The sequence below is a fragment of the Pseudophryne corroboree genome, chromosome 1 (genome assembly GCF_028390025.1).
Source record: "Pseudophryne corroboree isolate aPseCor3 chromosome 1, aPseCor3.hap2, whole genome shotgun sequence".
Taxonomy (NCBI): Eukaryota; Metazoa; Chordata; class Amphibia; order Anura; family Myobatrachidae; genus Pseudophryne; species Pseudophryne corroboree.
Window position 1 is genome coordinate 932,113,263 of NC_086444.1, and position 26,556 is coordinate 932,139,818.

The window sequence follows — 26,556 nt, forward strand, 5'->3', positions numbered from 1 at the left end:
CTTCCAGTACATGCCCTGTAAAAAGTGCCAATGTTACTACTGTTACAATGTTATTTATTGTTGCAATAATTTATGTTGTTAATCTAAAAATAAATCTAATAATAATTTGAAAAGTCAAGGTTGTATGTGAGCAGCTGGGGGAGGGTATCGGGGAAGGCAGGGGCGGTATTGTATAGCTTTGCCTAGGGCGCCTATATACCTTGCACCGGCCCTGGGTACAGTACAGTTGATATCATCTGCATAGCAGTAATCCAGGCAATAAAATCTGATTGTTTTGCCCAGTAGTAGCATGTAAATTACACATAGTAAGGGAGACAGGACAGAGCATTTTGGTATGCCACATAACAGAGTAACCGATACAAATGACCATACTCTCTGTGACCTCTCTGTGACCTACCAATGACCAAATTATTTGAATCAACCAAGGACTGCACCATACAGTGATGGCCTATGAAATGCTGCAGAGAGCATAGAAGGCATAAAAATGTATAATGTTCATCTTAATAAAATTAAGCAGCCCTTTGAAAATGAATGACATCCACTATTCTATTTATGGTAAATACTGCGCTTACATCGGGAAAGTGGGGTAGAGGTAAATATAATGCTATATCTGGAAGTTGTCTATCCTTCACTTTGGCTGAAAAGTAGAGGATAATACTGCACTTATTGACCCCAAAATTTTCTGTATCTACAAAGCTGGCAGATTTGTGAGCATTCAAGAAAATATGAGTACAAATGGGAGAAAGATAAAAGGTGGAGGAAGGGAGGCAGGGCCGGCTCCAGGCCTACTAGCACCCTGAGCGAGAAAATTTAAAAGTGCCCCCCCCCTCCCCCATGCGCGCGCCGAAGGCGCGCGCTCCTGAAAAAGTGGGTGTGGCCTCCTGAAAAAGTGGGCGTGGTCTCGCCCCCCAGCAGTGCCAGCTACACATGACATGCCCTCCGGCAGTGCCAGCTACACGTTACATGACTCCCAGCAGTGCCAGCTACACATGATAGTGTTCACTTTTTAGGGCAGGTTGCTGATCACAGGGAGGGCACATTTTTAAGTTAGGTGGGCAAAATGATGTACATATTGTAATGCTTGTTGTTCCCATTTCCACACGCTAAAGCATGGACAGTGCGCGCCTAAGGCGCGCAGCAAAAATTTAGGGGAGTTACTTCGTGGGGAAGGTGCGTAGCCACATTATAGTGGCAATTCACATTACACCACACAGTAGTGCAGCTAATACACATTGCACCAGGTAGAACCTCCTATAAGAGCACGTTAGACACATTGCGCCAGGTAGAGCACTGAGACACACTGCCCAGCCACAGACGCCTAGCGGGAACACTACATGATATGCCCCCCAGCAGTGCCAGCTACACATGACATGCCCCCCAGCAGTGGCAGCTACACGTGACATGCCCCCCAGCAGTGCCAGCTACATAAATGGCCACACAGTTCCAGATGGATAAATGCCCCCACAGCGCACATATGCCCCCACAGTGCCAGATACATTAATGCCCCCACAGTGCAAGAAATGCCCCCACAGTGCAAGAAATGCCCCCACAGTGCAAGAAATGCCCCCACAGTGCCAGATACATAAATGCCCCCACGGTGCCAGATACATAAATGCCCCCACGGTGCCAGATACATAAATGCCCCCACGGTGCCAGATACATAAATGCCCCCACGGTGTCTGATACATAAATGCCCCCACAGTGCCTGATACATAAATGCCCCCACAGAGCCAGATATGCCCCCACAGAGCCAGATAAATGCCCCCACAGAGCCAGATAAATGCCCCCACAGTGCCAGATAAATGCCCCCACAGTGCCAGATAAATGCCCCCACAGTGCCAGATATGCCCCCACAGTGCCAGATATGCCCCCACAGTGCCAGAAATGCCCCCACAGTGCCAGATATGCCCCCCACAGTGCCAGATATGCCCCCCACAGTGCCAGATATGCCACCCACAGTGCCAGATATGCCCCCACAGAGCCAGATATGCCCCCACAGTGCCAGAAATGCCCCCCACAGTGCCAGATATGCCACCCACAGTGCCAGATATGCCACCCACAGTGCCAGATATGCCCCCACAGAACCAGATATGCCCCCACAGTGCAAGATATGCCCCCACAGTGCCAGATATGCCCCCACAGTGCCAGAAATGCCCCCCACAGTGCCAGATATGCCACCCACAGAGCCAGATATGCCCCCACAGTGCCAGATATGCCCGCACAGTGCCAGAAATGCCCCCCACAGTGCCAGATATGCCACCCACAGTGCCAGATATGCCCCCACAGAACCAGATATGCCCCCACAGAGCCAGATATGCAATGCCCCCCACAGTGCCAGAAATGCCCCCCCCCCCCCATAGCCAGAAATGCCCCCACAGTGCGGATCCCCCCAATACCTGCGGCGCTGCTGGGGAGGAGTACTGCTGCTGTCCGCCTGTCCGAGTGTGCTGGCGAGCAGGCGGGAGTGCTGGCGGGCGGGCGGGCGGCCGGCGAGTCAGAGTGAGCCTGGGTCCGGGTGGCCACTTGTGTGCACTATGGCGCCGGCGTCTGACGTTAGACACCGGCGCCGCGCAGCGCGCATAGCGCACAGTGCACACGGACCAATGCTGCACACACAGGGCCGGCTCCAGCATCGAATATGGCGGCGCCAGCGCGCGGCACCCATTAAGGGTGGCGCCCTGTGCGGCCGCTCTATTCGAACATGCCTAGAGCCGGCCCTGAAGGGAGGGGTTGGGAGCGGGAAAAAGTCGCTGTTTGTGGATGCGTGCAAGTTTGCAGTGTTATTTTGTAGTATCTGCCCATAGAGAGAAATCAACTCCAGATTATCAGTCTGTTGTTGGTGATTTTCTAGTGTGCACTCCCACTGTATCTATGCAGGGGTGTCCATTGTGACTTATGTTCTTCCTCCCAGGAGACAACATCACATCATAATTCTGAGTTACATGTGTGAGCAGTGGCCCTACCTGTGTGCCATAACATTAACAGGATATAAAATAACATTACAATAAATAAATGAGTCTGATCTCTTTCCTGTCATCATTACTAATATTACATCTTAAACATTTATATATTTAGTAAATAAAAAGTAAAAAAAAAACATTTCCTTGTTTATATAGTCACTTACTTTTCAGGATTTTCTACTTCTTCAGTAACAAAATTGAGGTAAAACCTTTAAAAAAAATAGTGTTTATTTTTATTTATTTATTTACAGATTTTCAAAAGAAATGTGCATTTGAAAACTTGTGTTATGTCGTTAAGCAATATAACCCAAGCAAAGAGACACCACAAATTGTTAAATATGTCTGTCATGCCAAAATATAAAATAGCCATTGTGTTGTGTCTGGATTATTTTATACTGATTAAACAAAGTTATTATTTTAGTTACCACTGACTAGTCAACTTGGTCTAAATTACCAATTTAACCAACTATTTTGCAGTCTTGCCAACTACTGTACCAATACAGGGGGGTAAGTCCAAGTTGATCGCAGCAGGAAATTTTTTAGCAGTTGGGCAAAACCATATGCACTGCAGGGGGGGGGGGGGCAGATATAACATGTGCAGAAAGAGTTAGATTTGGGTGGATTATTTTATTTCTGTGCAGGGTAAATACTGGCTGCTTTATTTTTACACTGCAAATTAGATTGCAGATTGAACACACCACATGCAAATCTAACTCCCTCTGCACATGTTAAATTCCTGCTGCGATCAACTTGGAATTAGGCCCACAATCTGATCATCTTGAAATTACAGTAACTGGCTAAGATGAAAAAAATTCTGAATCAAACAATAACCTATTAGCACTGGCATATTTATAATGGGTGGAATGTATGCAGTGCACACGGGCCCCTGGGATCCAGCGGGGACCTCACCGAACACCCTGCACTAATTTTTTTAATACATACCCTCGAGAGTCCCACGGTGCAGCAGCAGCAGCACTGCCGGAAACACTGGGAAAATGTTGCTGCACCATTTTCTTGGTGTTTCACGCATGTGCAATAGGAAAATCAATGGGAAAATGCCCACCACACCATTTTTCCATAGATATGCGCATGCACTCTAGACTCTGGGACATCGCTAGGGTCCCCTAGAGAATCTTGTGCCCAGAGCTCTATAGCGCTGCCTGCTAGAGTGGAGGGGACCCAGGCGGAGCCTGCACACAGGCCTCCTCCTCTCTAGAAACGCCCCTGCCTATTAGAATGTTTGTGCAAATATCCATTGGACCAAAAGTAAAGAAAACTACTTATTTGGGAAATGGTGTAAACCAGAGGTTCCTCAAGGCACCCTAACAGCCCAGGTTTTAAGGATATACATGCCTGAGCACAGATGGTTAAATCAAATGACTGATGTACTAATTCATTCACCTGCACTCAGTCATGGATATCATTAAAACCTGGCCTGTTGAGGTGCCTTGAGGAATGAGTTTGGGAACCACTGGTGTAAACAGTGGAATCAGAGCAACTGAGCCACATGTGTGCAGCTCAATTGTCAGCGAGCTGTAACCAAACAACTAGGTTGAAACAGGATGGTATCAGGATCCCAGCACTCGGGATGCTGACAGTCAGAATACCAACTGCACCCTGCCAAAGTACCTATGCTACCCCTAATTTCTAACCTCCCTAACCTTCCTTTCCCACAGCCTGATCCTAGTCCTATCCCTCACAGCCTATCCCTAACCCTCCTCATGATGCCTAACCCTAACCCTCCCTTCCCGCAGCCTAACCCTAACCCTCCCCCTAACAGCCTATCCCTAACTCTCCCCTGCAGCCTAAACCTGACCCCCCCCCCCCTCCCCACGCGGCTTACCTCGCTGCAGAGCAAGCAGTCCTTGCGGCATTGTGATCCATGTCGGTATCCCGGCACTGGCATTCTGAGCAGTGTCGGTATTCCGACTGCCGACTGCCAGTATTCTGACTGCCAGGATCCTGAACACCATGATCCTGACCTGATCCCATTGCCACGTGTGAGTAGCTCTACTGTTCTGTGAAGCCGAACAATGTCAACCCATGAACAGCAAACAGAGATGTGAAATAATGATTCCGACTGTCGGGATCCTGAATGCCGTGATCCTGACCTGATCCCATTGCAACGTGTGAGCAGCTCTACTGTTCTGTAAAGCCACACAATGTTAACACATGAACAGCAAACAGAGATGTGAAATAATGATTCCAACTGCCGGGATCCTGAACACCGTGATCCTGACCTGATCCCATTGCAACGTGTGAGCAGCTCTACATGTTCTGTGAAGCCAAACAATGTTAACCCATGAACAACAGAGATGTGAAATAATGGTCCGACTGCTGGGATCCTGAATGCCGTGATCCTGACCTGATCCCATTGCAACGTGTGAGCAGCTCTACTGTTCTGTAAAGCCACACAATGTTAACACATGAACAGCAAACAGAGATGTGAAATAATGGTTCCTCATCAAAAGTGAGCCCTTATTATATGTACACAGGTTTTATTATGGTTTAAGAAAAGAAAATCATTACTTCCCCTTGTGTAGAGATGTTTGAGATGCACTTCAAAAATGTATTTTGATTATAAAAAATATTGGTGAGAAAACTGCTCACAGATACGAGAAGAAATCAAACACTATATAGTATACTAGCAGATTTAGAAAAATGTACATTTGGTAGGCATTTGCCTATTAGATAATATTGCAATATGCTATTTCTTATTCTTGCTTGGCTATACTCTGTTCAAGCTTTTACTTTTGATATTAATTGATTTTATGCCCTTTGTGATATTTGGTTTTTTATTTGCTTTTATTTCATATTTGTTCTATATTTGACAGGTTTCCATTTAATTTTCTTCTTGGCCTCTATGATACTGTATCAGTGGTATAGATGGTTATGCATTACATTATCTGCTAAAGCTACTGTTCTTGACTTTACACAAGACTTATATTAATTTGAAATCATTGATGACTCAGTCTAAAACAAATGCCAGCATTATCTCATTTATGAAATGCCTGAAGAAATTAGAAGGTCAGGAGATTTCTTGAGCCTTCTCTGTGAAACTTTTAAAAATGGACAACTGGAAATTGTACATTGTTAAATCACTTGTATTATTCAGATTTCTCCCTTAAAGCCAATGGAAGCAAAATTTCAGTTCTATATTCTGTGCGTTCATGTCAAAATAATCTTATAAAACGTAGTGGGTTCTATAAGCTTCATTTTATGTAAATGAGTATTATAGCATTAGATAAGTTTCAGTCCATTTTCATTGGCACCACTTTGATGACCACAAAGCTATTATAGTATAGTGTAACTAGTAATTAGTGTTTTGTTTCAGTCTTAGTATGTGCTTGTTTATACAATATATTCATCATGTAAAGGAACAGTAGAGCACTTAAAGATAAGCTGGATAGTCCAAGGTCAATAGTATATTACAACTGGGTCTCTCATTGCCATTGTTATTAGGTGTATTTAAGCAATTATGTTGTATCTGTTAGTGTGTACTCCATTGTAGAACACTTTAGAACTAATAAATTCTTATTCATTCATTGGGGTACATTTACTAAGATTCGTATTTTCCAAATTCATGTCCAAGTTCAATCACGAATGACATCGACAGTGTAAAATTGCAACTTTTTGAATTGATTACGATGGATTTACTAAGCTGTCGTATTCGGGTTTTTCTTTTCTTCCGATGTCGATGTCATTCGTGGTTTTTTACCTATTTTTACGGCAGTGATTAGCAAAACACTGCCGACTTTTTTTACAATCAATCTCGGCCGGATCTGTGTGATCCGTGCTGGGGTTTTTTTTTATTTTTTATTAAACACTGTAAAATCATTAAAAAAAAATGCGTGGGGTCCCCCCTCCTAAGCATAACCAGCCTCGGGCTCTTTGAGCCGATCCTGGTTGCAAAAATATGGGGGGGGAAATGACAGGGGTTCCCCCATATTTAAGCAACCAGCATCGGGCTCTGCGCCTGGTCCTGGTCCCAAAAATACGGGGGACAAAAAGAGTAGGGGTCCCCCGTATTTTTAAAACCAGCACCGGGCTCCACTAGCTGGACAGATAATGCCACAGCCGGGGGTCACTTTGATATAGTGCCCTGCGGCCGTGGCATCAAAAATCCAACTAGTCACCCCTGGCCGGGGTACCCTGGGGGAGTGGGGACCCCTTCAATCAAGGGGTCCCCCCCCCAGCCACCCAAGGGCCAGGGGTGAAGCCCGAGGCTGTCCCCCCCCATCCAATGGGCTGCGGATGGGGAGGCTGATAGCCTTTGTTGTAAAAGAAAAGATATTGTTTTTAGTAGCAGTACTACAAGTCCCAGCAAGCCTCCCCCGCATGCTGGTACTTGGAGAACCACAAGTACCAGCATGCGACGGAAAAACGGGCCCGCTGGTACCTGTAGTACTACTACTAAAAAAATACCCAAAAAAAGACAAGACACACACACCGTGAAAGTATAATTTTATTACATACATACACACATACATACATACTTACCTTAAGTTCCCACGCAGGTCGGTCCTCTTCTCCAGTAGAATCCAAGGGGTACCTGTTGAAGAAATTATACTCACGAGATCCAGGGGTCCAGGCTCCTCGGGAAATCCAAGGGCAATCCACGTACTTGCATAAAATAAGAAAACGGAAAGCCGAGCCACGAACTGAAAGGGGCCCCATGTTTTCACATGGGACTCCTTTCCACGAATGCCAGAAACCCACTCTGACTGATGTCTAAGTGGGTTTCTTCAGCCAATCAGGGAGTGCCACGTTGTAGCACTCTCCTGATCGGCTGTGTGCTCCTGTACTGAGTGACAGGCAGCACACGGCAGTGTTACAATGTAGCGCCTATGCGCTACATTGTAACCAATGATGGGAACTTTCTGCCCTGCGGTTGACCTAAAGTGACGTCACCGCTGAGCAGAAAGTTCCCATCATTGGTTACAATGTAGCGCATAGGCGCTACATTGTAACACTGCCGTGTGCTGCCTGTCACTCAGTACAGGAGCACACAGCCGATCAGGAGAGTGCTACAACGTGGCACTCCCTGATTGGCTGAAGAAACCCACTTAGACATCAGTCAGAGTGGGTTTCTGGCATTCGTGGAAAGGAGTCCCATGTGAAAACATGGGGCCCCTTTCAGTTCGTGGCTCGGCTTTCCGTTTTCTTATTTTATGCAAGTACGTGGATTACCCCTGGATTTCCCGAGGAGCCTGGACCCCTGGATCTCGTGAGTATAATTTCTTCAACAGGTACCCCTTGGATTCTACTGGAGAAGAGGACCGACCTGCGTGGGAACTTAAGGTAAGTATGTATGTATGTGTGTATGTATGTAATAAAATTATACTTTCACGGTGTGTGTGTCTTGTCTTTTTTTGGGTATTTTTTTAGTAGTAGTACTACAGGTACCAGCGGGCCCGTTTTTCCGTCGCATGCTGGTACTTGTGGTTCTCCAAGTACCAGCATGCGGGGGAGGCTTGCTGGGACTTGTAGTACTGCTACTAAAAACAATATCTTTTCTTTTACAACAAAGGCTATCAGCCTCCCCATCCGCAGCCCATTGGATGGGGGGGGACAGCCTCGGGCTTCACCCCTGGCCCTTGGGTGGCTGGGGGGGGGGACCCCTTGATTGAAGGGGTCCCCACTCCCCCAGGGTACCCCGGCCAGGAGTGACTAGTTGGATTTTTGATGCCACGGCCGCAGGGCACTATATCAAAGTGACCCCCGGCTGTGGCATTATCTGTCCAGCTAGTGGAGCCCGGTGCTGGTTTTAAAAGTACGGGGGACCCCTACTCTTTTTGTCCCCCGTATTTTTGGAACCAGGACCAGGCGCAGAGCCCGATGCTGGTTGCTTAAATATGGGGGAACCCCTGTCAATTTTTTCCCCATATTTCTGCAACCAGGATCGGCTCAAAGAGCCCGAGGCTGGTTATGCTTAGGAGGGGGGACCCCACGCAATTTTTTTTAATAAAATAACAACTTTCCCACCCCTTCCCACTGATATACATGCACGGATCTCATGGATCCCTGCATGCCTATCCAATCACGGAAAAAAGAAGTAGGTCTGTTTTTTTTTAGCACTTTTTTACGAGTTGTAATTTTTCACGGCAGTGTTTGTTCTTTTTTTGCTTTGCACTTCTTAGTAAATGACCGAGATTCATACTTAAACAGCCGCGTTTTGACCGATGGTGTATTCATTCGTAATTTTTTACCTGAACTTGCAAAAAATTACGAATGCCCTCATCACTGCCGTGATTAGTGCTTAGTAAATTACCGAGATGACACTTTGATGAAAAAACGGCATCTCGGTCAAAATCGGGAGCTTAGTAAATTTCCCCCATTGTGTAAGAATAAAGAGTTGGACTAGGCTGAGTAGGTAATTCATTGCCCGTAATAAGTAAATAGTGGATTAAAATGAAATAATAGAGTAGTTTTGTCTTCACCATATATGTTTTTCAAGTATGGAAGTAAAAACATTCAAGGTGCACTTTGCAAGACCATTAGTTGATATAAATGTTTTCATTAATTAATGGCGATTTATAAAAAAAATAAAGGGTTTTATCTTCTCTATAGGTAAGTTTAGTATGTAATAGCTTGCAGCTGTAATAATGAGAGGAAAGGGGAGGGTGGTATGTCAGGGTCAGGGAAATGTACTGGAGACAAGTGCTGTTATATTAATATAGGCAATTATCCTTTATTTTTCTAAGCACCAGGCGCGTAGCTAGAAATTTGTGGGCCCCAAAGTAACATTTTGAAGGAGCCCCTATCCCAATGTGGACACCTCTCCACAGCAGTTGTTAGTTTTATGTCCCATAGTAGTGCCCTATTTAATTTCTGAACAATAGTAGTGCCATAGTTAATGTTATGTCCCATAGTAGTGCCTTGTTTATTTTATGAACCATAGTAGTGCCCTTGTTCACATTATGTCACATTGTAGGGTTGTCAGTGCACATTTTACATCACAGTACCCCCAATTCCCATTATTATATACAGTATCCCCAATTCATATTATTCCTCAATATAGTGCCGCCACATTACAGTGCCCCAGTTCTTATTATGTAACATTAAAATGCCCTCCAGTTGATTTTACACCACATTACAAGGCCTACAGTGCTTGAACACTATGCAACACAGCCAAAGTTGCTTGGTCCAATGGGATGTTACATCGAGACAGTTAACTTTGTAAGGGATCAAGGATGACCATACAATTAGATTTATTCAGTTTCTGCACTGTAGATGCTTTAATGCCAGTACATAGCACCTGTACAGTCTCCAAACTGACTGTCATAAGGGAAGTTCTATTCTTACATCCAGCAACTTTTGGCCGTGTTGTACTATTCTAGTCTATAGGCTGGAATAGACTGGTGAGTGTCTCTGAGAAAATCAAATCCCCTCCAGTCCTTTCTCCAGTCAGATGATAATTGCATAACGTGATGTAGTAGAAGAGTTTAAAATAAGCTATTTAGTGACATATTTTAATGTGATTTATTTTATTTTATCTTATTTTTTTACCTTTTCTCATTATTTTTATAACATGAGTTAACCTTCTGTTGCTTCTGGATGCAGCATCAAAGCCATCACATTTTGAAAACAAATTTGTTACATTTTACTATGTTATTAAGAAACGGTGTGTTAAGCATCTGACAGATTACATTATACGAGTACAGACAACTTGATAGCGGGTTCCAACCATCAGTTCACTTGATTTAAAGAGCATGCAGCAAGAATAAAGAGAAGACTCTGGGAAGATTTGCATCATAAATATCCTTGGAAAAATGTCAGATATAATGTCTATTTAATTGCACTGTGTGTCCAGTTTTCTGAGATATGTGGTTGAATATTGTGTGTATACCAGCTTAGAGTTTACAGCAATAAAATAATGTTGACTTTTCTTTCATGTATTATACTTTTGTTATGTGATGACCATTTGTACAGTATCATGTGTGTAATGATTGTAGACATGTCAATTATTTGTGCTTTATTTTATTTGAAGATTTCCGTCTCTTTGTTAGCTACTCCACACTAGTTTGCATGATAAGTTAGACATCACATCTCTAGCTTGTTTACATTTGTTTTTCATGTGCTTTTGATCATTTTAAAACTCATGTAAACTATCTGATGCTGGAAACTATTGTTTGTAGTATTACACTAGCAACAGATGTTTTTATTTGTATTGCATTTGCAGTTGCAATTTTCACAATACTTTTCCATGTTTACATTTACTCTGAAGGCTTGGGTTTGTTATGCCGGCGGTTGGGATGCCGGCGGTCAGCATACCGACCGCGGCATCCTGACAGGGGGAAGGTCAGTATTACCTTTCCCCAATGCCCCATAACCCTTCCCCTCCAGCAGCCTAAACCTAATACCCCTGCAAAATAACCCTCCCTGGGGGTAACTAAGCCTAACCTTCCCCCTTCTCTCAGCCTAAACTTAATCCCCCCTCCTTTGCAGCCTAACTATAACCCTCCCCGAGGGTGCCTAACCCTAACCCCTCCTGCCCGCAGACTAAACCTAATCCCGTTTTCTGCAGCCTAACCCTAAACCCTCTCCCTGCAGCCTGACCGGATTCTACTGTGAAACCTAGAGTAATCCCTGAAATTAGTAAAATCTGTAAAAATACACGATGCCAATGGATCTACAGTATGTCATTAGGGGTCTATTCATTATCCCTTAATTTCTATAAAAATAGGTGAAATTAACATTTTCATCTACAGTACTTTTCTAGAAATTAAGTATCAGGGCCATTTATTCTAAAGGTAACACGAGTGATATCATGGATACATCCTGCTTACCTTTCAGCCCGAACTGGCTCGCTGTCTCCATACTGTTGTATGAACAAAATTCTTTGGGTTGGGGCTGAAATGCCGGCAGTCAAAATACTGACCCCAGCATCCTGATGTTTAGAATCCCGGTTGGGTAAGTATGCTAACCTTCCCCCCAAACACCCTAACCCTCCCTTACCACAGCGTAAACCTAACCTTCCCCTCTCTGCTGCCTAACCGTAACCCTCCCCTGGCTAGCCTAGACCTAACCTTCCTTTCCCCATGACTTACCTCTCCGGTGGCCCACAATCACTTGTTCGGGATCCCGGCTGTCAGGATACCAGCACCGGGATTGTGATCTCATTCGGGATGCCCATGCTGGCATTCTGGCCAATGTTGGGATTTCGGCATCTGTATTTCAACTACCAGGATCCTGACCGGATCCCAATTTTTCAAGCTCTGAAAATACTATATTTTTGTATCTTGACAGCGGGAAGCTTTGCCTTTTTCATATAGCATTTGTTCCAGGACCCCCATTCTTTCCTATAGGAAGAAGATCCAGTGTTGTGAAGAGGGATCCAATCGGACCCCCACCCCTGTTCTGCTCTTTTCTCGGGATCTTTGTGCACATGCATTAACCTAAGTTCACGCATGCACACTATCAATGCCAAGTCATACTTGGCAGTGCTAATTTTCCCTGCTACAGAAGTAGCAGTGATGTAGATCGTGGGTACAGCTGATCTTCAGATCAGCTTTCCTCACACTGGAGCAATGTTGAATTGATCCAGCGTTTTAGCATCCACCGCTGCTACTCGTAGCTAATTGGATATTTATTATAGGCTGTCTGGCCCCCTGATAATGAATAGGCCCCTAAAAAATTGTTGGAGCTTCTCACATACTGTACAATATGCTTATGTCACACACAACAATTTTACAGCGCACAGGGGAGAAGAAAATGAAATGTAAAATTGTTGTGTTTATGTCTTTTCTAAATCTATAGGTTAGAGTAAGCCCTATTTTTTACTGGCTGTGCAGGAATTGTGTTTGATAAGCGCTGTGTCAGTTTGTACATATTATTTCGCACATGTATTCCATGTGCAGGTTTTGTAGACTCCAGTATGTTCTAAACAAGCCTCATATAATTTACATCCTTGCTAACCAATAAGGATTTGGTATTGCATGGTCCAGCACACATGAATGATGTTGGCTACACACAAGTCCAGGTAAATAGGACTACTAGTAATTACAACATATAAACATGCATATTCATGATGATCAGATTACCACAGTTTAAGCAATATTGGAAAGTGGACAGCAGATAATTCTTTGAATTTTTTAATTTTAAATGTTTATTTTAGTTTTTTTGTTTGTTATATGCATTTTTCCAACCACTCATTTTGTCAGGAAAATTATTGTAGTGAAACTGTTGGATAGAACCATATGTGTATGTAAGGAGCATGGTCACAGATTTAGTTTCTATATACTTTCAATGCTAAACTCTAAATAAGGCCCCAATTATAGTTCCTGTATTTGGCATGAAAGAACCACATTAAACGTAACTACTATAGGTAGATGTCCAGCCATGTGATTTATTAAAGAAGCCCTCACTAGTGAATGTAGGAGGAAGGTAAAAGATTCTCTTTTTACATAAATACTTATGTACATATCTACTTACCAGCCAGCATATGCATACATTCCAGAATAAAAGGCAAGGGGCAACCCCATAACACTAACATCTTTCCCAACAAATGCATCTTTGAAGTTCTGTGTCTCTCCTGAAACAGAAAAGTTTTGTTGACATGAAGAAAATGGTATTGCAAAGTTATAAAGATATAGCTGCCACAAAAGATATTGGGGGAGGTGTATGAAACCTTAGAGAAGCAATTTTGATGTTCCTGTGGTTGAGCGACTTTTTGCTACTGCATATGTGTGAAAATCCCTAAAAGGTCCTACGGTGCATGTCTTAGACAGTGTATGCACAAAGGCGGTGTTGCCATTGAGTTGCACACTATCAGAAATGTCTTGTAAAAGTGCTGGACATTACTGGCCAGTGATTGGGAGGTGGCTGAACAGACACACGGAGATGGTGCATCATGGGTGTGTTATGCCATTGTGTTGCAGGTGTGTCACTAAACTGCGTGCATACACAGACAGTCAACTGGAGGCGATACTGTACTCAGATGGATAACCTGCCATAGGTCTGACGCATGTTTCTATATTGGACTGATTATTGCATCTGAAGACACATCAGGCAGTATTACAGCATCTATAGACGCTCAAGTGGGCGCTTCAGCCCGTACACATTCATATGCATAGATGTACACCATGAAGGGGCTTTGTAGTTGCATCCAGTGGCAGCTCCAGAGGTGGGGCTGCAGCGCAGTCCATAATTCAAATAGGGGAGCCACCCCAACTGCCACCCCAAATGCTGGCAAACATTGCTTGCTGGGACTCACTGGCAGCTGGTGTGGCTACCCTCTTTGAATTTTGGACTGCACCTCTGCAACTGCCACCGGTGGCATCTGAGTCACAGACAGGTGACCGCCAAAAGACGCAGTCGCGTCCACATCTGCATCCATCTCGGAATCAGGCCCACAGTGGAGAAGTTGCTCTTAGCAACCAGTCAGCTTCTAGCTGTCATTTTAAAGATTGTACTAGGTAAATAATAGCTACAGGCTGATTGGTTATTATGGGCAACTTCTCCACTTTATCTCTCTGTAAGGTTTGTCTTATCTCTCCCATAGAGAGGGGTTCATATTCTACTGTAGTTGAGATTCTCCAAAGGCATTCATGCCCAAATTATTTCAGTACAAATAAATGTATTTTTAATTGACATTAGGAAGAATCTAGAAAACAATAATATTATTATTATTATTATTATTAATAATAATAATAATAATAATAATAATAATATTATCTATTATTTTTAATGCACCCCATAGTATCCACAGAGTCATACAGAGAATGTACAAATAAACAGAGAAATTGCCATATCATAGGTACATTAGACTGAAGCAGACATACAGTATTATTCGAACAACACAGAGCTAGGTATGATGTGGACAAGGGATGAGAAGTGGGTAAATGACTGAAGGTGAGTCATGGGATGTGAGGGTGAGGGGGGGATCAACATCAATCAGCATGTACTCAGCAAAGGACGAGCACATAGAGGCAGAGCTGCTGAAAGGTACTAAGGGAGACATGTATTACACCTTCTAAAGAGCAGAGAAGTGGACAAGTTGAGAAATTACCCACATCAATCAGCTTGTAGCTTGCATTTAACAAGTAACTTCTATAAAATGATAGGTAGAAGGTGTTTGGTTGATATGGGCACCTTCTCCACTTGTCCACTCTTTAGACTGGTGTTTCCCACCTTCGGTCCGGGTTTTAAGGATATCTGTACTTGAGCACAGGTGACTTAATTAGTACCTCAGTTATTCTGATTTAACCATCTGTGCTCAAACATGGATAACCTCAAAACCTGGACTGTTAGTGTGCCTTGAGGGTTGAGGTTGGAAATCATTGTTTTAAAGGCTTAATACATTTCACCATATTTAGAGATGTACTAAGCTTTAGAGAATGATAAAGTACCAGCCAATCTGCTCCTAACTGTCATTTTCTAAACACAGCCTGTAACATGACAGTTAGGAGCTGATTGGTTGGTTGTTTATCTCTCGCCACTTTATCTCTCTCCAAGCTTAGTACATCTGCTCCTAAGACACAAGAGAGTGCTTGGTATGTACATGAGGAAGGAGGGCTCAGCCTGTGAGAAATTACATGCTAAGAGGATGGGTAAAGAGACAGAGGGTGATCTAGGAGAAGTATAGAGAGAAGAGTGCAGAATAATGAGGAGGGATGGTAGGCCCTGATGACAAGGTGGGTTATCAGTGAATGTGTGAAGCTGCCGATATTGGAAAAAGTCAGATGTGGCAACTTTCAGCTTAATTATAACAAATAACAAAACCCCATTTGATCAATTTTGCCAAACACATTTATTATGTGTTTAGAAAACCTATGAGGGACCAGTTTGATAACAACTATTCCCTCAATGCATGTAATGATATCTCCGGCGGAACATAATGTTATGACCAGTCATGGTCTCAGGTTTGGGTGGGTTGTGTTCATACTGAAAATTAAATTGCAGTGTAAAAATAAAGCAGCCAGTATTTACCCTGCACAGAAACAATATAACCCACCTAAAAATCTGACTCTCTCTGCAAATGTTATATATGCCCCCCCCCCCCCCCCTGTCCCCCTACATGCAGTGCACATGGTTTTGCCCATTAGCTAACAAATTTGCTGCTGCGATCAGGTCTGAATTAGGCCCATTATATGAAATACGATTTGCATTCAGTTCTGCAAGAAGGACAACAAATCCGACAACAGCGCTCAGCCTCAATTTCTAGCAGCAAATGCTGGTAACAAATTAACGTATAAATAGTATACGTATATGTGTATAAAAAAAGGTTCTACTTAGCTTTTACTGTATATAAGATACATTAGAATAATCTGGCTTCTGTCACAACAATGAATATTAAGGATTTTGAAATGGCATGATGAATGGTAATAAAATAATCAGGAGCAGAGAGAATCTAAGAAAAGCTAAAAGAACATCTGAAAAGAAGCAACTATGGGCTATGTAATTGCTGTATTAAAGTACTGAAGATTCATTGTAAGGATATCTCTGGGGAGCTTTCTATAAAATGCACATAAAAAATTATACATATTATAAATGTTGCTATAGCAATTTGTGCTTCCCAAGATCAAAATTGCCAATTCTTCCTTTTTGAGTTATGATTTATTTGAACAGTCACCTATTTTTACCTTATGTGTCATACATCTGTCAGAAGAAGTCTCGGATTTACCCCAAACCATTGGTTTGTATAAAAAAACTAGAAAACCAGTCCTTTGTACAACACCGTTTAAAGGGTTTAATGCACCCTATCATTAACAAAGTGCAAAGGTGCTTGTGGGAATGTAGGGGAAATGTACAAAATCTAAAAAGATAACGTAGAGCCGTTGCCCATAGCAACCAATCAGCTTATAACTGTCATTTTACAGGATGTAAAAGATAAATAACAGTAAGAAGCTGCCCTTTATCTTAAAGGTTTCACTCTTAAAATTCTATCATTTTAAATATACTCGTACATGAAAAGGAAATCATTACAGTATACTTGATTAAACAAAAATTTGTGGTAGACAAACCCCACAAGGAATCAACCTGTGGATCAGACTCATAACAGCAGCAGTACACCTATTTTTGTTTTGGTCTCACAGTTATTAAGGGGTTATATAATAGTGACGTGTGGTGATGTAAATGGCTGGGGAGCCACTGGCTAGTATCAGAGCCAGATTTACACACACATGTATGAGCCTGAGGGTTCATGTGGTCATTATACAAAGGTGCAGCAGTACAGTATGTACCGCTGGGAATTTGGTGAGCGTTGATCAGAGATGTGCAGACAATGTAGGCAGGGGAGGCACTGCCTCACTTGCAGGGGCGTTTCTAGAGAGGAGGAGGCCCATGTGCAGGCTCCGGCTGGGCCCCCCCCCCTCCTCTCTAGCCGGTAGACTCTGGGCACTAGGGACCCTAGCGCTGTCCCAGTGCCTACAGCGCATGCGCAGATCTCCGGGAAAATGGTGCGGTGGCCATTTTACTGGTGATTTGCCTACTGCGCATGCGCTAAACACAGAGAAAATGGTGCCACAACATTTTTCCTAGTGATTTTGGCAGTGCTGCTTCTGCGCCGTGGGACTCTGGATGGTATGTATTTCTACTAATGGGTGCACCCATTATAAATACGCCAGTGCTCACCTGTCATAGACCGGTATACTCAATAGTTTGCACTATAAAAATGATTAGAATAATACAGAGAAGATATTTAAGATGTATCACATGACTGCACATCACTGGTTTATTTGTTAGCTGTAAGGTCAAATAAAGAGGTAGGCATTACTTAGTGCAGAAAGCAGTGCAAGAATAAGCAGCAGAACTGGTTAGACAAGAGTAAAGAAAGGTGAGGAGGTGAGCTATGCATACTGGCATGGAAGGGCATATATATATAATTAGAAGGAATGGTATAACTTGCCCACACAGAACAGATTAGGCATTTAGGAACAGTTAGGATCATATTATGTATTTCAGGGGGAAGGTGGGATAGTTTTATTATTTACATTGGATTTTGTATTGTTGACATCTTATTTGTTTTTTTAACTATAAAGGGGGGAAAAAGGAATAAAAAAAAAATTATACATGGAGATTTTGTGTTGCTTTAATATTTGTCGCAGACTGTGATGGGATAATGGGAAGGGCTTATTGGTTTTCCCTGTTTAAAGTGGAGCTTAGTGCTTGTATTTGGGTACCACAGGAATTGCCTGTAGGAGTCATTGTCTCATGTTTAATTCACCCAAATGACTTGCAGTGGCAGAGCTAACCAGTGGTGCAAAAATATGCTGAGTCTTCAGAGCAACCAGAATGGTGCACCTGCTATGCTGCCAGGTGACCTGTTGCTGATGGGACATCAGGGAAACAATGAATTGGGCACTGTCAACTTGACCTTTGAATTATCTGGAATATATATGGCATGACATATATGTATCATGGAGTAGCTGCCTGACATGTTCCTCTTCCTAAAAGAATTAAAATGCAAAGGTGTTGATTAAAAGGTTGTGTCCCTATTCTCTCCATTGCTTGGAGTCATGTATATTATTAGATGAGTTGTTGAGATTTGATTTGGTTTGATGGTGGTGCAGAGAGGCAGTTAGTGGGACAGATGTATTAACCTGGAGAAGGCATAAGGAAGTGATAAACCAGTGATATGTGTAAGGTGATAAAGGCACCAGTCAATCAGATCCTGAGGGGTTTATTCATGAAGCAGTGAAAAGTGTGGAGAAGTGAGCATGTGGAGAAGGTGTCCATGGCAACCAATCAGCTGCTCCTTACAATTGTATAGTATGCAAATTATACATGTTACTTCAATGCTGATTGGTTGCCATGGACAACGTCTCCACTGGCTCACTTCTCCACACTTTTCACTGCTTCATGAATAGACCCCTAACTGTTAATTTACATATTGGAGCTGATTGGCTGGTGCCTTTATCACCTTACACATATCACTGGTTTATCACTTCCTTATGCCTTCTCCAGGTTAATACATCTGCCCCAGTGTTCCTGTATGAGGATATGATACTTGAAGTATTACTGCTACTGAATGAGTGTAGCTATAGTACCAGTACCAACACTATGGAGTCTATTTACCAAAATAGTGACAAATGGCCCAAAACTTAACACTCCTCACAGTGTTACTAAGCATGTGTCACCTTAGGTTGCAGATTCATAATGCGAGGGTCAAAGGAGGCGAGAGGATCCAAATGGATCCCTATTCCCACCCTGGATCAGCTTCCCATAGGTAGAATGGGATTAATGCCATCTGAAGATGTAGTTAGTTTCTACAATCAAGCTCTAAAAACTATTGGTATCAGAGCTTGATAAATAGTGCAATAGCATACATTGTATGGGTTCTGGCATGTGCTCCGTTCCTTATGAAATCCAGGAGATATCTGCAATATATCCTTCGTTAGAGGCTTAATAAATTGCTTTGTTACTTAATTTAGTGGATTGATAAGTAGGCTACAGGGAGACTAAAACCAGATGCTTCCCCCTTGTACCTTGAAAAAATAAACTCATCTATGAATTTGCTCCTCTGAAAACACTATGGTCTATAGAACCTTACAATTTGAATAACTACAAAAAGAGTGCACATTACTGAAATGCAATATTCAAGATTGGATCAAAGTTTTTGTATTCCATTCGCTTTGAATTTCATGTAGAAACAGATTCTTGTTAAATAAAATTTAATCAGAGAGTACATTATAATGACAGGGAATACATCTGTAGGCGCCCAAGCATGTTACTAACCTTGCCAAGGCTGGGCTATTTTTCATTATAACGTATCACACTCATACATTATCAAAGAGTGTTATACTGCCAAGAATTTCTAACACTCATTAACACAGTGTTGTACGTGTTTTCCTGTGACATTTGCACTTGTTGCTCAGGCACACAGCTGCCTAAAGTAATAACATCTGTGAGAAACGGTTTATCACAATTTGCATTCACGTATTGGGTTTATTAATCTATGGTTTCTTAATGCCGACAACAGTGAGCTTTTAGGGTTTTACAATCAATGGGGTAAATATACTAAGATGGGAATTCTATTTAAGATGGGATGTTGCCCATAGCAACCAATAAGATTCTACTTCTCATTTATCTAGCACCTTCTAAAAGATACTGTAATACCTGTAATCTGATTGGTTGCTATGAGAAGAGGTGTGCAAGGTGGTAGTCTAATCTACTGATTACTGTGCAAGTATCAATGTCACATCAAAGTCCAACCACATTCACTTTAGTACCATCCACTTCAATAATAGATACTGTTACAGTTTTTCCATGTAATACTTCTCAATTTAGCTTCATTAATGGTTTGAATTAGGAAAATTATAAAATATAGGGTGTAATTCAATTGTTTTACGTGCCCGAACTCCTGTCTAAAGTGATGGGAGAATGCGGATGCAATTCAATAGTTGTTTTTTTTTTTCATTGAATGAGCCCATAAGTGTCTGGTTAAGCCACATAATACAGCTAAATGTAACCAAATTGCTGGGTGCGATCACGAAAAGTGCTGTTTAGGTGACCAAACGCTACAAGAGCGACAATTGAATAGCTCCATTGGGGCGCCATCTAATTGCTGCCTGCAGACAAACATTTGAATTCCGGTGATAATGTCTGACTTCATTACATATGGCAAGTGTGTATCTGTGAAGCTCTTTATTATCTTATCCACTGAAGTGCTGCATGGAGGTGCAAAGTGAGTCATATTAAATGAATAAAACAAGACAAGAAGTTTAACAGCTGTCATTGTAAAATCTCCTCTGCTTCCCACTGCACCCAACTTCACCTGTTGCCATCCAAATCCATAACATCTAGGTACACCTGTGCAGACCAAGGCAAACAATGGGTATAAAGCTATATTGAAAATGTAGAAAGGACATGAGCTAAGTAACAACTGTCTATTCTACCATTACTTGACTTTTGTTTTAATGTATAAAATCACTGAATTAATTATTTAATCTACATCAATACATTATGTTGTATAACAGAGGTGACAAGCACTGATTCAAAGACATTGTATTATGCCTCCCAGTGTCCTTCTAGCAATCAGTTTACTAGGCAGCTGTCAGAAACAGTTAACATCTATATACAGTATACACTATACTGTATACCCATATACTGTAGGTCTCGTTTAATTTAAAGTAGAACTTCATTAATTTCTAGCCTCCCAAAGAGAAACCTGACTTTCCATTTTGCCTGACCACTCAGGTAGTACAAAGGTCAAAAGATATTTAAGTGTGTTGACATGAGTCACTGTAAAGTATAGAACCATGGTGGCTGGATTTATCCACTTGGCTTCTAAAGGGTTGCTACATTATGCAGTGTAACTAATAAATAGGAGATGTATGTACTGTAAGCAGATAGATGTAGTAAAAATCATGTCCTCTTATGCTATCTTCCATAAATCCGTATGATTTCTACTGCACTAGTGCCATTCCCAGGAGGGATGAACTGAAACAGGTAACATTGTACCTGTGATCCAGTGGCACAGGTAAGGGGGTGGAGCAAGCAGTGCATATGCTAGTGATCTGATTAGTGTAGCAGGTTCCTCCCCAGCATCCAGCTACCAGTGTCAGCATTATGCTGCAGAAGGCTACAGTAATCCCTCCTGTCAATGGCTGATGCCCCGTCCCTTCTTCTCCCCATGAGATCCTTCCCCTTTTTCTTCTCTAGCCTGTCTCTCTATTCATCTTCTCAAGCAGTTCTTAAATTCAGTCCCTGAGTCCCAAATATCTCATATTTTTCAGGTCAGTTGTGTATATTTAAAGTGTGACAGTTGGTCATACACCTGTGCACAGCTACCCAGTCCTCAGGACCCATAACCGTTCCCATTTTCCAGACCACCTAGCTGGGCACAGGTGTATAACCAACTGTCACAATTTAAAGACCCATGGGTGACCTGGAAAACATGAACTGTTTGGGGTCCTGAGGACCAAGTGTGTAAACCACTGCTCTACTCCTTCCTGTCACTGAGTAGTGTGCATCAATGCTAAATATGTGGCCAAACCTCGGAAAATGCAGTTTTCAGAGGTTTGGCCGCTTATTACAAATCACCAAGTTCCAGAATATGACAAATTATGGAGCATGGACTCGATGGGTAACTCAATCTTTAGATGGCATTACTCAATAGAAGCCATAGGCTTTTGTCACATTGCCCCCTGAAAGGGATCTCCTAGCACTCCCAGCGGTGGTGTACATCACTCTGTGCATACGCTGACAGACTCCCAGATCCTAAACTCATTGTGGGGAGCTGTCCTTTGCTAAAATATTCAAGCATATGGCATTAGTAAACACCAATATGCATGCAATAAGTGGCGGGATGCATCACATTCACAATGTGATGTGCGATGCATCCTGCCAAAACTGCCTGTGAGCCTGCCGATTGTGACAAAACAGGTCCCATTTTTTTGTAGGCGACCAGTACACTGTGTCATCCATCAGCAGGATCAGCTGGTCCTGCTGGTTGCTAGGCAACCGGGATGCCAGACAAATACTGGGGTTGCAGTTGCCAGGAGACCAGGAGCTGGGCAGCTGCAGGGAGTCCTGGGACTTCTGCTCACTGAAAGGTGAGGTCTCAAGCATACATGCAGCACTGCAGCTGCATTCACTTGTAATTAGAAGTCCCTCCTTCACTTGGATACATTAATTGGTGAACCTCCCTGTTATAAGACAGCTAGGCCAGCTCCTCACTGCCAGTAATAGTTTATGTGGTGGTGTAAGCTGCTGGTCCATGTCCCAGGTTTCTGCACGTTGTGTCTGTCCTGTGGATACTCTGACCATCTGATAGATTCTCTGCCTGTCAAAAGTCTAGCCCTTGCCTTGCCTGAACCGTCATCCTGTTCCAGTGCTTGTTAACCTCTTGTTTGCCTCCTCAGTGTTTGCATAGTGTTCAGCCTGCAAGATATATACCAAATGCGCAGTGTTCATATTCCACATGACAGTGCACCCTCTACCCTGGTTGAGATCCTGACTTTTACCTCCTGTGTTCCAGTCTAGTCCATTACTTGTTCCGTGTATTTTACTCCAGCCTCCTATCCTGTGGTCTCCAGCCAATTATGTAAGACTCTACTGCTGGAGGTACAGTATAAGCCCTGGTGTGTGATTTATATGCTAAAGGTGTGTGCACACGGTGAGATAAATCTGTAAGATTTGACTATATACTGTAGTCAAAATCTTATGAAAAGTTACTGCATATCTCAAGGTGTTAGGCAGCTTGCGATACAGATTTGTCCCCAATGTGCACTCCTGTGGGGTCGGTATTGTAAGGCTAGATAGACTGTGCAGGCAAGTCAATCTTGACTATCTAGTGTACTATCTAGTACAAAGTATAGTCAAAATTGTCACTTAGTCAAAATCGTACATAGACAAAATCTCAAGCACAGATAGTCAAAATCTGTACTATCTGTGCTATCTGGGCCCTGGGGGAGTTCAAGGGAAATCATATAATCTAAATCAGACATAGCAAGGATCTCACCATGTGTATACACCTTAAGAAAACAATGGGCAGCTTTTATAGGTAGAAGACCCTCACTAGAGGGTCTCTAGAGGTCTTAAGCAATTGTGCTGGAGTTCCATATCATGTATATGTTTTGTTTTGGGACTGGTGTGAGTATTAATTTTGTCCGTGGATGTGGGTTGTGTATTTTTGCATGTGTGTTAGTATTATCCATGTTATATAGCAGTCACTGATGCTCTCTGTATATATGGTGTTCAGTGATGCTCTCTGTATTATGTAGCAGCTCTATGTATTAAATGGAAATTACTGATGCGCTCTGTGTTCTATAGCAGTCAATGTGACATTCTCTGCATAATATGGTGGTCAATATAATGTTCTTTGCATTATATGGTAGTCACTGCAATGCTTTCTGTATTATTTGCCAGTCAATGTGATGCTGTCTGTATTATATTGTGGTCACTGTGATGTTCTTTGTATTATATGGCGGTCACTGCAATGCTCTATCTATTGTATGGTGATTACTCCGGGGCTCAGTGGTGGGAGATGTAATACCTTTGAGTCAGTACAGCTTGCATGCTCCATTCAAAAGTGAAGGCACCCCAAAACCACAGAATAAATGCAGCAGGTGTTACAAGACTAAAAATAGATTGTGCCCTCACCCTTCATACATTTCAATCTTCACAGTGTTGACAGCTGTATCCAAGCAAGTTGAGGGTGAACACTACAGTATAGACTATAGTGAGGAAGGGGGTTGACACAGAACTGAGTTTTTGCCCCGGTAATAGCCTAGCTTCACCCATACTGTGATCTTTAGTTACAAGATCAAATGATACCTGTCATCCTGTGGAATAATATTCTTTAGATTTATTACTATGAGTAACAGATGTTACAATGCAGCCTTAGGACTGTCTGGCTAGAACTCTTCAACATGTACTTTAAATTTGTGTTACCATCTCTGCAGGTGTGAGCATTGAAACTATAGCTGATACAACCTCTGCTGGCAGCTTGCTGATAATTTCATTTAGGAGAGACATATAGCATTAGGTTGAGCAACTGGATGCATGTCTGCAATGAACTACTGTATGTGGGTTTTCATTTACTGTTACAATCATGAATATAGTGATTGTGATATCACAGCAAGCTCTCCTTCCCATTGCAATGAAAAAATCCATAAAATTGTTAATGTGAGTCACAGAAAATCTAACAAAATCTATTTAGGCTTCACAAGCCACTGATTATTATACAGGGAATTTATATACAGTATGTTATTCTACTTCTCTTCTGTCATTAAAAATAGATCAATCATATAGACTATATACAGTGTCAGGTTTTTAACACAAAATGATACATACTGTACAGTACGAAAGTTCTTATAATAATGTTAGTTCTTACCTTTAATTAACTGCATAACTCCAGGGACTATAATTATCAGGATTGCTATAAGCTTACAAAAGGTCAGGAATATCTGGATCCGAGCACTCCAGCTAACACTCATACTGTTCAGAACCATTACAACAGCTAGAGATTGGAGAGAAGAGAGAAACAGACAAACGAATGAGAAATCTTTGAGCATTTTATTTTTTCAGTAGCCAGAATTCCTCCATCACAATTTAATTTAATTCATCAAACGTGGTATCTCATTTCCTATTCTAATTACACCTATCATTGCATCTTAGGAAATGGTTTTACATAATAGACAGAAGAACAGACAGAAAGTATATTTAGTTTAACAGAAGTACATTACCTGTATTTTTTAATTAGTGCAAGTATTATTTAACACTGTTCTTAATTAGCCCATATTTGCATTACTTTTCTTTTGAATTAGTAAAATGTGAGATTATGAGTGGGCTGGGAAGTTGGTATGACTCATTATGAAATATCTAAACATAACACCTGTCTTTGCCTAATGAGCCTAGGAACATTGAGTTTAAACAGCAAAGCATGAAAGACATAATAGCCAGTTTGAAGCATTTACACATATATACCATACATTGCACCAGGACAGCTAGTAAGATATGTAGGCTTGCCGTACTATCCCTTTAAACCGGGACACTCATGAATTACACAGGTTCTGTCCAGCGGCGGCTCCTACTTACTTTAAGTAGGGGGTTTGACTCTACCCCCAGGTAGGACAGGAGACATGGAGCCCTGGGTCCCGGCACCTGTGCAATGGATCTGACAGGTGCCGAGACAGGCACATGGGCAGACACTACATTAGCTACATCAGCTGCAGTCCATAGAAGCCAGACTGGGCTGCGTGAAAGACAGGAAGTAGCTTCCTACAGGAAGCAAGCTCTCTAACTATGGCAGCTCGGTCTGGCAGTCCCGGAGGGAGGAAACACCTCCCAATGAGACTGCCTTGTGTATCTGTGACTGACAGGTAGGACTTCCAATAGAAAGTCACAGTGAAGTCAATGCAGTCATGGACTCCATCTGGCTTCACTGTCTCTGTGAGGGGTGGTGGATTTTACCTAGATAAAATCCACACTGGGTCTGTCTGTAGCTTGCTGATATCAAGCCTGCATTTCACCTGGTTTTGATCAGCCAGAAAACCTGTGTAATCACAAAATTTGAGCATCCCAGTTTAAAGGGATGGTATGGTAAGCCTAAAGATACAGTATGTGTCTACTACATACAATACTTGAAGAAGATGGGTGCCAATATAATTATAGGTTTCCAATTGCATTCCTTGGAGCCTGAATTAGCCCACCTCCACTCGTTTTATATGCTGGGATCACTATTTTATTATTACATCCTTATACTGTAATAGATGAGCCATAGTCTTCTCATTACAGGCATGGCACCTGGTAATCTGATAAGAGCTTTTATTTTATTAGGTGGGCATGTTGTACGCCTCTGTTAGACACCTAGTCCTTCCAATATTAGCACGCCCCTCTTGTGTATTAGTCTAACATCTGTTTACTTCCGTAAACTCAGTAAGATTAAATCAGATTGTGACTTGCTCCTGTGTAACGGATATTAAAGATATTATAAGGTCAACGACCTACAAATATGTTGTGTGCTGGTCAATTTGATAGAAGGTTGATGTATTATCTTAAGGTGATGGAAAAGTTATTTATAACAGAAACAAAAAGTGATTGCCACGTTATTTCAGGTTTCAAAGATGTGAGAGGTATTACAGTGTATGCCATGCAATGTATAATACAAAAGGATAATGTAAACTAATGTGTTTATGTTCTGCATAGTGTC

General features: G+C 42.2%; 1 protein-coding gene across 1 annotated transcript in view; it reads right to left on the reverse strand.

The window, feature by feature from the left end:
* Positions 1-26,556, reverse strand: part of SLC7A11 (solute carrier family 7 member 11) — a 328,653-nt gene that overhangs the window by 194,827 nt on the left and 107,270 nt on the right. The window contains exons 4-6 of the mRNA XM_063920358.1: positions 24,739-24,864; positions 13,395-13,494; positions 3,125-3,169 (exon numbers count right to left, since the gene is read on the reverse strand). Of these exons, the coding sequence (XP_063776428.1) occupies positions 3,125-3,169; positions 13,395-13,494; positions 24,739-24,864 (271 nt within the window). The remainder of the gene's footprint in view (positions 1-3,124; positions 3,170-13,394; positions 13,495-24,738; positions 24,865-26,556) is intronic.